At 38.8% G+C, this 14,321-nt stretch overlaps 1 protein-coding gene across 1 annotated transcript in view; it reads left to right on the top strand.

Moving 5' to 3' along the window:
* The window catches only part of ODAD3 (outer dynein arm docking complex subunit 3), a 606,433-nt gene that overhangs the window by 412,431 nt on the left and 179,681 nt on the right, over positions 1-14,321 (top strand). The window contains exon 12 of the mRNA XM_044084619.1: positions 11,069-11,224. Coding sequence (XP_043940554.1) covers positions 11,069-11,224 — 156 coding nt within the window. The remainder of the gene's footprint in view (positions 1-11,068; positions 11,225-14,321) is intronic.

The following is a 14,321-nucleotide window of genomic DNA, read 5'->3' as shown; positions in this document are numbered from 1 at the left end:
TCTGCATGCTGCTCAGGAAGAAGCCTTTGAATGTATTTAATACTTTTGCTTTTCTTGAAGAGTAGTTTAAGATTGCCATTTGGCATTGATAAATCTGCAACCTTTAAAGTAGGAAAGCTGCAGCACCAAGAAAACATCAGCCTGGTACAGGAAAGTGATATAAAAGAATTTGAACAAGGGGGAGTGTATAAATATTTGGGAATTGTTGAAGGATCAACAATAAAACATGAACAGATGCAAATAAAACTTAGGAATATTTTAGATGACTAAAATTAATACTGAAGGCAACTCAGACATTTAGGAACAAAGTCCAATCTATAAACAATTTGCTCTTCCTGTCCTAACTTACAGTTTTGGAGTGACTGACTGTCCTCAAAAGTATTGGATCAGTTGGACCGAAAGAGAAGAAAAATGCTTCATGCTTATCAAATGATTTATAAAAATCAGTGTATGCTAAGACTACAAATTCCCTGTTCTGAAAGAGGCATGGGCCTCCTCAAAATTGAATACATGTATAGATCTGTAATATTAGGACTGCATACATATCTGTTGACCACACAAGACCCACACCTAGTGAAAGTTTTAAAACATGAAAAGAACAGGTCTAAGACGACTTCCCTGCTTATTTTAGCAGAAGCATGGTGTCAAGCAGGGATGGAAATCAAACTAGAAGTCAGGCAGCAACTGAATGTGCCAAAAAATAAAAGAAAGAATATAAGATGAAGCATCAGAAGAGAAGGCAAGAAATGTGGAAAAGGCATAAATATGGTTGCAAGTATAGAAAACTCTTGGAACAATCTCATGTTGATCAAGATTGAATGCAAGACAAAAGAGTAATATTGGCAGCCCAAGATAGTGGACTACATACATGTTGGTTTATAAAGTTCATTGAACATGTGGGAGAAAGAGACAAATATAGGTTTTGTAAAACAGAATTGAAAACAGTCGCAAATCTTTTTGATGGTTGTGATATACTAATGGCAGAAGGACTGTATACTGAAAGGCATAATAATTTGGCAAGACTGTTAGTGGCACAACATGACTGATCTTCTGCAAGTCATGGAAGTTTTTGAGAATGGTGTCTTAGACGCAGATGCCATTAATAATTAGCATTGTCTTGCACCATTAAAGATATTGAATCTCTCTCTATGACTTTCACCTTGGTGCTATTTCTGTTATTTTATTTTATTTTTCTAGGGCTTCTCATTTCTCCTACTGTTTCTTATAGCCCTTGAGGAAGTTAAGAGTGAACTGTAGATTATGCCACAAACTTTGTATAATGGACATGTTTTTATGAACTGAAAATCCAGGCATTGTGCACACTGATATTATTGACATGGACAAGCACAAGCTCATTAATTGCCAAGCTTTCCTAAATGCTGGTGTCATCTGCTTTGAGACATCAACCCTGATTACAGCACCAAAGCCTTCAGGGCCATTTCAGGTGTTGGTATCTTTATATTGAAGTCTTTAGGCCTGACACCACTCACATTGACAGCAGTATCTGAGATGACTTCAGTGCTGATACTGAGGATTGAGGGCTTGGCTTTGGGATCTTCTTCATCAATGTCTTGATACTTTTGGATATATCACTGACCATCTTAATACTGCATTCTTTATAACTGGAAGTGACAATGACTCAATACGATGTGTTGACTGAGCAGTCCCTAAAACTTGTACTGGCATCAACCTCAGCCCTGTACTTAGACAGATATTTCTTCTTCCTTGTCCTCAGATGGCTCTCCTCTGAATGAGAATAGGAATAGGAGATGTACATGAAAGTGCATACATTCCTGTTGAAGTTACCAACCCTGGACATAGAGAACATAAGTAAAGAAGACATGCCATTGCCCCCTCCTGAAGACCTTAAATTCAGGAAAGTCTTAGACCTAATGAGACAGAAGTAGGCTTGGTAAGGTGATGCTGTCCCTCCATCAGCGGAAGTTCTACAGGAAGATTTCTGATCTTTCTTGCCTTCTTTTTGGGTATTCCCATTCACTCTGGATGGTTATGCTTGTTATTCAGAGGGCCTGACAAAAATCCAAGCTTTTAGCACATATTCCCTGAGACCAGACAAGATCCTCTGGCCTCTCAGGGACTGGGATTGTTGGATGAAAACTCTGTTAGCTAAATCTATAGTGGTGGCAGCAGCCCTAAAGAGAGAAGCCACAGATGAGAGTCTATCAGTCCAGCTTTGTAAAAAGGAGTCTAGAGCTCTGGACCACTTTAGGAAGTACATTATGTGCCCCCTGTATTTTTTGTCGATAAGAAAATGACTTGTCTGACAAGATTCATTTTTAGCACAGGTTGACAGATTAGATATCCTGTATGCTGAGATGTGTTTGTAGGCATTAGCACACTCGGTGTCATCTCACACATAATTTAATTAACGGAGCTATGAGAGTGGTTGAACAGGTATTACTATATGAAGGCACTCCTGGCTCTGTTGTAGAAGAAAGAGTAAGAATGAAAAATGCTAATGGCTGTTTCCATTAAGAGCTTCACTCCTCATTGGGTATTTTGTCAAAAGCTGAGTACTCATAAGCTATCATTTAAAAAAAAAGAAGATAGTTGCAGAACTTCAGATGACATTCTGACAGAGGCTAGCACTGACACTGTAATTTCCAGAACAGATGCAGCCGTTCACAGAACTACTGAGGGATTGCCTTAATGTCCCACTCTGGAGGCACTTGAGACATGAATGTCCCTCTACTTGCCAGCATGGGAGACAATGACAAAGGACAAGTGGATAAGAACTATCCTATCCAGAAGCTACACCATTCCCTTTCTTTAGCAGTCTTGGCCACAAGTGTTTCTCCTTTCAGACATTGCATGCTCTCGGATGCCTGTTACCACATGAGACATTTGAACTTATTTAGAAAAAGGTCAATACAAGAGGTCTAAATACTATTCATTTTTTTTTTGGTTCTGAAAATAACAAAACACATCAGGCTGATCTTAGTTCTCAGTGGCCTAAATCAATTAATTCTAAAACTAAAGTCCATGATTGTCGTGGTACAGTTTGTCCCTCTTTCCCAGGGATTTAATTTTCATGGCAGCAGCCATCTTCATCATCCTTTTCAGTATATATTGAACAAGAGTCTTGCAGTGGACCCTCAAATTCCATTTCAGGACACAGGCAACACAAATAAAAAATCTCCCTTATTTGCCATCAGCAACTATGTTGATGGCTTCATCATCCCAGCCTGGTTTTGATTAACCAGTTCTCATCTTCCTGTCAGTTAGTGAGCATCATCACAGATATGTCTGCCCTAGTGCTAGCTTCAGGTCAAATGTTCCCTGGAAATTGGTCACAGAATAAGGCCAATATGCACATAAATATCATGGAAATGAGGTTAGCTTCTGTCACATGCAGGCTTTTTAGGACTGTCTCCCTCATGGTGTCGTTGCCATCTAATCTTTCAACATGGTGGTGGTGTTTATCAACAAGTAGTGGAGGGGGCACATGCCTTTCCTCTTTTGCTGGGAGCCCATGAGACTGTGGGTATGGGTAATTTTGTCTTGTCACTTTCTTATAGCTACCCCCATTCTTGGTTAAGCTAGTTCTTTAGCAGCAGGCTCAACAGTTGCCTGATGATGCCACACAAGGAGCCTTTAAGTATTTCAGTGGTGAAAAATATTTCTTGCAATCAGGGCAGACCATTCTGTACTCTGTGTGCCTCTGTGCAGTGGCGTAGCTGGGGGAGGGGGCGAGAGGGGCAGTACTTTTGGGACTGTCACATTTACTTTAATAATGCTCCCATAGCATTACGTCTGTGCATGCAGACGTTCTGTTCCATGTGTTTGTGTGTGTGTGTGTGTGTGTGTGTGTGTGTGTGTGTGTGTGTGTATGTGTATGTGTGTGGGTGTATGTGTATGTGTGTAAAATGCCCCAGTTAGGTATAGTTGGTGGTTACTGTTACTCAGGCTCAAACCCTGTACCTTAGGTACAAGGAATTGTGTCTCAAGGAGTTGAGTCCATAGTTCTCAATTGTTCAGATTTTCACAGAATGTCTGGAATGTTTAGTTCATACCTTTGGTCTGTTCCTCTTAAAATTTGTCGTTTTCTGGCGAATCAGTGAGAAATGAATTCACTAAATAATGACAGCCATTTAAGTTTCAGTCTTCCTGTCTTTCAGGAAACTCATGGTAACACAAAACATTTTATTCTAGCAACTTTCAAAGATTGTACAAGCAACGTTTAAAATATGTCCATGGTTTGGGCCTTTGTCCCCCCCCCCATACATTCTGCCTTTTTCCAGATTTCTTGTGTTGTAAAGTTGAGAGATATTGTTGAGTGTCAAGTGGATTTTACAAGGAGCTGAGAGTTTCAGGGGAAGGGAAGTTTAATGCTGCTTATGCCAAGTCTGTTTGCATTGTTAGTAGCACAACAGGTAGTATACTTGCTTTTGATGCAGAAGGCTGTGGATTCTACTCCCACAGTATGTAGACAGATTGATGATACTGTACTGTGCTGTACTTTAAAGGGGGTGGATGCTGCAGTCCTGAGAATGTCCTTTTTTGGAGAAGATACCTAGTAGCTATGAACCTGCTATCAGTTTTCCATCCATTGCCTATTGCAATATTACTAGCTTATCATTTTTAATGTAACATAGGCAATTTATTCTTCAAGGGCAACAGATACTTTATCTGTAGATGAAACAATGAAATATAAAGTTGTTTTATTTCTGCAGAGATTGTGCATATGATATTGGTGGATTGTAATGACAGAAGTTTGAGTAGACTTTTATGATGGAAATGTTCTAAATTGGGCAGATTTGTCCTTATTGGTTCATACATTTTGTTTCATTGTTTACTGGAAAAATGTTCAAAACAATAAATTTAAAACATGCTCTAACAAGTGAAGGTGAATCAAAGAACACATGTATGTTTACATAGTCCTAAATATGTGTGCAATGGGCCTATGATATGAAAACAGACGAAAAAGGTAAACTTTATCTGCCATTGGACAGATGCATTTTTTTGAATGTGGGTTTCAGTGCTGTTTCAATGAATGTGAGTTTCAAGGGCAGATACGTTTTAATGCTAAGTCTGTTTTCGTTGTGAGACTGTATTGCTTTGTTTAGCAGATGTCTATCAGTGTTTGTGCTGTAAATGTAAAATAAAAGTTTTAAATGAAATTCAACTAATCGTTGTAAAAGTAAAGCATAAAGCAGTATGCCCATTACAGTGTTTATGGTAAATGGGGAGAAATAGCTAAGTAATGGGACAGTGGAATTGCTGCAGGGGAGGAGAGCTGTGTATGGGGGGGGGCCCAATTGACCATGAGTTTGTGAGGAGGGAGGGGTGGCAAACTCAAAGACAGCCTTGGGTGGCACAAACTCTAGCTACGCCTCTGCCTCTGTGACCTATGCAAAATGAAGCAGCAGCTTCTTCTCCCTAATCCCTACACAAAGGCAGATTTCTAGGGATATTCTAATTCAGGAATGGCTGCAGGGACTCTTATATTTTCCTCTCTTTCCACTTATTCACACAGTTATTGAAGAAAGCAGTACAGACCAAGGCCAAGGTAATCCTAATATGTCTGTTTTGGCCCTGATAAGTTTGGTTCCGTCTCTTCTGACCTCATCTCTTGGAGGAAAATCTCTCTTCAAAACCTTTCAGTTAACTCCTGGCATTATTTTAGCATATCTCACCCAGATCTCCCTTTACTTAAACTAACTGCATGGTTTCTACAGTTTTGTTAATTGCCAGGGACCCTGCATACCCACAAAATGTAATCCCAAATTTTACATGTAACCAGAGGCCTTCAACCAGATTGACAAATAGGAGCAAATGATCATGGTTTTCTTTTTGGGCAGCTTCTAATTGGTTGTATCCCTTCACAGTTCCAGTCCTGGCCGTGTTGGATTATTTTTCTCAAATTTTTGACTTTTCTCAGACTTATCCTTCATTAAATGCATAATTACCACTTGTTTATAATTTTCAACAAGGTCTAAATCATTTCCCACTTTTTTCTTTAATTGTATAAAAAAATTCTGGCTTTCTGTGAAGTGTTTTTCCAGTAAAAGAACCTGTGTCTCCCTGGAATCGTAATTTGTTGCTAAAAAAATTTACCCCATCTCTCTTTCAACTAGCTTCTAAAGCGGACTTAAAACTCTTCACCTGGAAATCTTGTTCATGATACTTGTTATTACATCAAGAAGGATTTCTGATTTGTAAATTCCAAGTTGCACATCCCTTTATCTGATTTTTCAGAAAGACAGAGTGTCCTTGTAGACTAGCCCAAACTTCATGCCAAAGATAACCTCTGAGGCAAGTTTAAAATCAAGATATTAATTTGCCTGACTTTCTCTCAGTGCTTCACTAAATATATCTGGATGCATACAGTTAGCAACATTTCTGTTTGGACAAAACAAAACAAAACAAATTGGAACAGGTTACCAGCTCTTTACATCATATGCACTTAACAGGTTGGGCTAGAGAACATTGAAATTTACACTGTCAAAGTGGCTTTCAGAACGCATAGTATTTGTTTAGCAAAAATATAGTGGAGATTTGCCTAAGAAACATTTTTCATTGTTGTATATGCTTATTTTAGTATCATAAGAGCACTGGTTGCTGTAGTCTGTTTGCCTCTTTCATTGAAGCACAGAAGAACAGAGGGAAAAATTATTTTTTTCAGCTTTTGCCATGTTTCCATCTAACCAATATACCTTGAGACAGCAGCCCTGTACTGATTATGGTTCCTAATTGCTGAAGAATTATCACATCGCTCCCCTAAATTTACAAACAACCCCCACAAACACACATACAGTAAACAACACTTGCCTAAACCCCTACTCACTATATTACCTCACCTCTGTCAAACAACATACCCCGACTTCTTTCAGTATGGGCATTTCAAGCTACTTAGAACATATCTTATTGTCTCCAAAAGAACTGTAACAACAAATAAATGGATACATTCATTCATAGATACTCCACAAAAAAAAAAATAAAAAATAATCAGTGGTAATATCCACCCAAATCCTGATCCCAGACAACAAACAACCAACTCCACAATCCAATCACCTCCAGGCATCCCAACTAATACTCAACAAACCTACCCCAATTCCAACCTCCTCATCTTTAAGATAAAACCAAGAAGTAATGTGAAACAAAATCCATGAATTCTATGCTTGCTTTACCATGTATTCCCCTGACAAAGTCATTACAACTGAAACTTGGTTGAAAAAGAAATAAATGATTATGAAGTCACTCCTCCAAATTATAATATAATGTGGCATGATAGACAGAATAAAAGAACAGGAAGAGTCAGCATTCTATGCAAAAGTTCCATCAATATCACAAGTATCCCCTCAGGAGATACCCAAGTTTGGTAATGCTGAACTGTTAACTACACTCTTTAAAATAAATTATAAAAAAATCAGTTTGCATTGCTGCCATCTATATTCCACCAGGCTCAAAGACAACCACAGCAGAAGACATCCTCTACTGGTTTTCCCCACAGTATCCACCAAGAAGCTATAACACTAGGCAATCTTAACAAAGATTGGCAAAAATTATATACAGACAAATACGTAATACAACAAAATTTAATAAGGAAACCTTTATCAACTCACTGAAATTTTACATCTGGTCCACTTTAAAATTCATGATACTAATAATGCAGTCTCTCACTTTAATAATCCATCCATCCATCCATTCATCCATCCATCCATCCATCCATCTATCCATCCATCCACAACCCCTTTTTTCCCATTTTTACATATGGGGTCTGGGTGCCACTTTAACAGTGACAATCATCTAGAGCCAAAGTTCACATTGTTGGGTGGCTAGTTCTCACACTTATGGCCTCTTTAGAGTATCCACTCCATCTACTGCATGTCTTTGGAATGTGGGAGAAAACTGGAACACCTGCAGGAAACCCATGCGAACACTGGGAGGACATGCAGATTCCACACAGAAAGCACTCCAGCCAAGAATACAACCAGAGAATGTCTTCTTGTAAGGTGACAATGCTATCTGCTGCACCACTGTGCCACCAAAACAATCTAGCTCCAGTACAGAACAAAAGAGTTAAGTTCAACCCAGCATCATGGCTAACCAAGAAAAAACTCATTCACCAAAGAGATGAAGCACGTAGATAATGGTACAAAAACAGAATTCAAGCATCATATCAGCCATTTAGACATGTTAGAAACAATGCATTAAACTAGACAAACAGAACTTCCATATGGCTGTTGTGGCCGAGGCGCTAAGTCAGTGTAATAAATTTTGCTGTGGAACTGAATCCTATTGTCGTTTTTTGGACTATTTTTCTGGTTTTGCTGCTGGTTGTATCTTTGAACTTCCATACCAACCTGCAACTCAAACATCAGAATAATCCAAAACTGTTCTGGTTAGCACTAAATAAACTTTTACATCCAGGACAAGCCTCAACTCCCTCCCTACTAACAATACCATAGGTCCCATCCCCTCTCAATTCAACTCCTGCATCACTTAAACAATACAGTCCCTAACCAACATTAACACTAATGCACCCCTCACAATACCATGCACCTGGCCCAACCAATCACTGCTATTCAACTTCAGCCCTATATCCAATTCCACTGTAAAACAAAAAAAAAAAAAAAAAAAAAAAAAAAAAAACTTCTGCAAAAGTTTAATTCCCCCACCCTTGCCCCTGATCAACTCCCAGCTGACTGCCTTCAGATGGCTGCTGATATCATAGCACTCCCAATCTCTATCCTAATAAACAGGTCCATATCAGAAAAGTACGCCCCAGTCATACCTCTCAACTGTCCAGATTTATGCCTCATATTTTTGGTGTGTTCCTATTAAAATGTGTGGTTTTCTGGCAACTCATTGGGGTGATCTGAGGACTGAAGTCACCAAATAATGATGTATATTAGAGTTTCAGACTTCATATCCTTCAAAATGTAAATTAAAACAAACCCTGTTACTCTAGCAACTTTCTAAGTTTATAAGAACAATATTTAAAATAAGTCCATATTTTTGGGGTTTTGTCCAAATTTCTTGCATTAAGAGGTTGAGAGATATGGTCTCAGTCATCTGGAAAAAATTTTACATCATACTACTTCACAAAGAAGCCCAATCTACTGGCTTCAATAACTATAAACCTGTTGCCATCCTGCAACCTTTGTCAAAAATTCTAGAGAAATTCATCCATTCTCAACTGATACACCAACTTAATTCTAACAAGTTACTGATACCCAACATGGCTTCAGAAGTGACCACAGCACAACCACACTCATAATTTCACCAGTACGATAAACCGAAGTAGAAATGATGCCAAATTCATATCTACACTGTTCTTAGATTTATCTAAGGCATTTAATTTGATAATGTGTCACACTAAAATCTTCTTATAATACTTGCTTCTGTCGGCCTTTCCCATCCCTCCCTCTCATGGTTTATTAGCTACCTCACTCAAAGGTAGCAAGTCATAAAATGGCACATACCTTCTCAACCTTTCTACCAATGACCATAGGATTCCCACAGAGATCCATACTTGGCCCCCTTCTGTTCAACATCTTCATTAATAAATTCCATACTTGTGCTCTTTGCCTCGAAACCCCATCTTAACCATAAACAATCTTTCAACATTACATCAACAAACAGAACCAAAACTGAAACTGTAACCCAAACCAAGCTCTTAGGCATATTAATAGATGACAAACTCAGGTATGACCAGCATATCATTCAGGCTATCAAAAAAAAAAAAAACCATCAGAAACTAAGCTCACTTTACAGGGCAAAGGCATACATTACAGAAAGCTAGGGCAACACTAGCCTTGACTTACCTACTTCCCTCCATCCTCTATGCATCCCCTAGCCTCATTAATCTAACCAACACACACTGAAATAAGTTAGCATCATGTTACAACAAGATAGCAAAGTTTGCAACCAATCTTGCGTATAGGGCCTAAAACTATTTTGCTTTAAAACAGCTGAATTGGCTAGAACTCCCAGATGATGTGAACTATTCACAGTTAATTAGAGTATTCAAACTTGTCCATCATCTGGAAATATCCTTCTTTACAGCATTCCTCCATGTCTACTCCTCAGTAATAGAACTCCGCATCAGAAAACAATTTATTTTCCATATTAATAGGCCCATAATTCTGCAGGGAAATCCATATATTCTTACCAAGAGTCTAAACTCTGAAACTCCATCCCTATGCAAATAAAACTAACAGATAAATTCCCAAACTTTAAAGTAATACACAAACAGCATCTTGCCCACTTCTGGATATGTTTCTGTTCTACTTCAAGGTGAGCAGCTCACCAAACATACTTCTTAAACGTACTCAAACTCTCCCCCCACCCATACCCTCAGTCTAACATCCTTCCTTTCTAATATATCATGGCTTATAATTTTTTCTAATCACTCTCTCTACTAAATCTCTCTTCCAATGACACAATTTAAAATACCTGTTTCTGTCCATACTAAAAGAGCTTATTAACCTCCCTCTGAATCTGATTCCAGATACGCCTCAAACCAAACTTCTGCATTCCTACGCCACCAACAGTTTAAGTAGACAGTATTCTTAACATCCCAGATGCAATACAACTTTTTCTTTTTCACCTAGGTGATTACACTGCCAGGTATAACTGAACCATGCAATCTTTGTATATGTACATTAGCAATGTAAATATGTTTATGTAAATGAACCATGCAGTTTTTTACATGTAACTGAACTTGTAAAAACGCTGAAGTTTTTCTCCCTGGAACTTTCTTGGTCAACCAAGACAAATAAATAAATACATCTACCGAAGGACTAGTCTTCATGTTTGATAAATACTTCCAGTTCACATATATGAATCCTGCAGCAGTGATCTTGTTACTCAATTGTCTGCTGTTATGGTGAATTTTTACAGAACTGTATTTCTGAATCCGTGTCAGAAATGATAATGTTTGAAAATACCTCTGCAGACCTTTAGACTATTATCATGGAACAGAAGGATATTGGCAGTATTAATCTTTTATAGTTTATTTTTACTTCTAGCAATAACATGAGATGCTTATAAGGAAAACTGCAATTTGATGGTTTCTCTTTTAATTTAATCTTTATTTCAGCCAAAAAGCCATGTTCCAAAGGCTCAGCTTGTACCGTCCTCTGATGAGTATGTATTAGATCTTCTATCTAGCGTTGAGACAAAACTGCTGAAACTGCTGGATGAGCTAGAAGGAAGAGATATGAATGAAATCCTCAAGGAAATGGAAGAAGATGAGGTAAGAAGGATCCTAAGCTGAATTGTAGACCCTATTTATCTGGTTATTCTGTTTAGACTGTTACTTGTCATGCAGTGACATATAAAAATGCAAAACTGCTTACAAAAAGAGAATCTAGTCCATTTGATCTGCTATATTGTTCCTTAAGCAATCATTTCTACAACACTGGCTGGGTCTTAAGGCATATGTTTTACCTTTTCTTCTTCTACTCCCACCCTTACTGTGTCCCCCACCACTTTTTTTATTCTTCATCTTTACCAGTTATATCTATGGTATTAGCTTCTCAAATTCAGTTAGTGGTCTTGGTTTCAGAGATGCAGTTAGGGGTGGAATATCAAAGGCCACTGACCAGTTCATTCTCTTGGGGAAGAATTTTTATGATTGCTTCAAGGTGGGTGGCTTGTAAAATTACATTACATGAGGGCTTAAAGCTGTAAAACAGTGTGCTCTGGCTGGTGTTGCAGTGCAATTGGCTTTTTTTTTCAGTCTTAAAGTAATTTGTACCAGCAGGATAGCAAACTAGAAGCAGTCGTGCTTGCATAAATAGTAAATGTGACTGTTATGGAGCACTAAAATGTTACACTGAAAAGAATGATCCCAAGGACAATGCTCTATATTGTTAATAAAGGTTCCACCTCCAGACTTGTTAGCCGGAACTGGAACTCCTCCACATTTAACTTGCCATTAATACAAACCCATATCATGCCAACTGTAGGAAGCCCTCTATGTCTCCTCTTGCCCATATTTCTACTCATCCCTATGCATCAAGCCAAGCACCATTCCCCTAGTGGACTTCATCTACCCCTCTATACAAGATTTATACATCCCCTAACATGGATGCTCAGAGATTTCTAGATTTTATTAATGCAGACTCTCTGAAACAGTTAGTCTGTACCCCATCTAAGGGAGACAAAACCTGGACTTGGTCTTTAACAATATGGGACATCTCTGTTCTGTACTAGTTGTAACACCTTCCCTGGTCAAATCTTAGCATAAATCGCATTTACTATAAAACTGAAGCCAGAAGCATCTACCAATAATACAGTCTTCATAGATTATGCTAGGGCTAATCTACTTAAAGTTAGTGATGACCTGGATAAATTCAGAATCCCCTCTCAATCTGATGACCCTATAACATATGCTGAATCCTTTATTATCAAATTCTACACTTGTATTGATGGCTGAATAGAGGCATCTGTCCCCACCAAAGTAAATAAAATAACAAATTTAAAGACAAACCCCTATGGTAGAACCCAAATATAAACAGGTTTTACAGCAAGAGAAAAAACTCATTGCATTTAAAAATAAATGTAACTCCCAGCATGCCAAAAATGCTTTTGCTAAACTTAGCAGGGAACTTCAGTCCCTGATGAAAGAAACCAAAGCCAGATATGAGGTAAAAGTAGCCATGCAAGCTAAAGACACCCACAAAGTCTTAGAAATGTCAAAAGCAATGTCCAGCACTGCACAGAGCTAATAGTAAATGATGTCACCTCTTCAGACTCAGAGGACATAGCCAATCTACTTGTGGATAATAATCATTATCTTCATCACCATCATCAACCTTCTTTTTCAAATTTTCTACATGTTGTCAGGGTGTTATGTCAACTGTCACCATCTCTCTCAATTCAGTGCTACTCTCCTACCTTCTTCGACACTCATGCCTGACTGTTGCCGGTCTTCTCTCACCAAATACATTCACCTCTTTGCTGGACAGCCTAATTTCTTCTTGCTTTCATCCCGTCTGTCCCACATCTTCTTTGCCAGATTGTTTTCTGCTTATGTACCCAAACCATCATAATATGTTCCGTTTGATCTACTGTACAATTGGAGCTACTTTGGCCTCTGCTCTGATGTCTTCATTTCTTCATCCGTCCCACAGTGTGTATCCTACTACCCATCTCAGGCACTTCATCTTCATCACCTCTAGCATCTTCAACTGCCTTTACTGTCCAGGTTTCTGTACCATATAGTAGTTCTGGTCTCACCAATGTTTTGTACACCTTACTTTTCAGCTTTTTCTGACATACGCTACCGCTGACACTCTGTGCCAGTTGGCTTCAGCCTTTCTTACTCTAGATGTGACCCCCTCATTCAGACTTCCCTTGTCTTCAATCACCCCTCCGAGATACTTGAAGCTGTTAACCTGTTCCACTATTTCCTTTCTATCTCAGTTCTCAGCTTCTTCTGAATTTCCTCAGTTCCTGCCGTTACAACTGTCTTATCTGTACTGCATTTCATCCCATGTGCCTTCAGTTTTGCATTTGATTCCCTTATGCTTTGCTGAAGTTTGCCTGTAATACTACATCATCTGCATACAGCAACTTTGCTGATCTTTCCCCTCTGACCTGTTTGCTAATGTAGTTCATCACAGGTATGAACAACAGCGGGTTCAGAGCTGAACCCTGATGCAGGCCAACTCACACTGGATATCCCTCTGTGAGACTGGACACTGTACTTGAGTCAAAATCAGTTTTCTTGGGACCTTGTTGTATGTTTTCTTCAAGTCTAAGAATGCCCAGTTGGACTCTTTCCTCATTTACCGCTTCTTCTTAACTCTGTCTCACTGCAAACACTGGGTCAGTTGTACTGCATCCTGATCTGAATCCAAGCTGCTCATCTCCCATCTTACTTTCTACTGCTTTTTATATTTGTTTATCAGTCACCCTTTCCAGAACTTTCATGCAGTTTGACAGGAGTTGAATACCTCTATACTGCCCACAATTGTGAATGTCCCCTTTGTTGTTGAACACTTGCACTATTATGATTATTTCCAGTCATCTGGGATACGTATCTCTCTCAATACTGCTATAAGTACCCTCAGGAGCCATTTTTCCATATCTCACCCAACATCTTTATCATATCTGCCATGACTTCATCTGAACCTGTTGCTTTCCTTCACTTTATTTTCCTTAGTGCTGTTCTTACTTCTTCTATGGGGGGGCTCCTCCACTTCTTTTATTGTAGGCTTTGTCTGTGGCAGTACAGCTTCTGTGGGGTATTCTTCATTCAGAAGCTGTTTGAAATACTCCTCCCATCTGTGTTTTATGTTCTGTTGACTGTTGAGTAGGTTGTTGCTGGCATCCCTTATGAAGGG

This window comes from Protopterus annectens, chromosome 9.part0, assembly GCF_019279795.1.
Source record: "Protopterus annectens isolate FY-2018-M chromosome 9.part0, PAN1.0, whole genome shotgun sequence".
In the NCBI taxonomy this organism is placed as follows: Eukaryota; Metazoa; Chordata; order Ceratodontiformes; family Protopteridae; genus Protopterus; species Protopterus annectens.
Note: the sequence above shows the minus strand (reverse complement) of the source record. Positions and strands in the feature narration are given on the sequence as shown.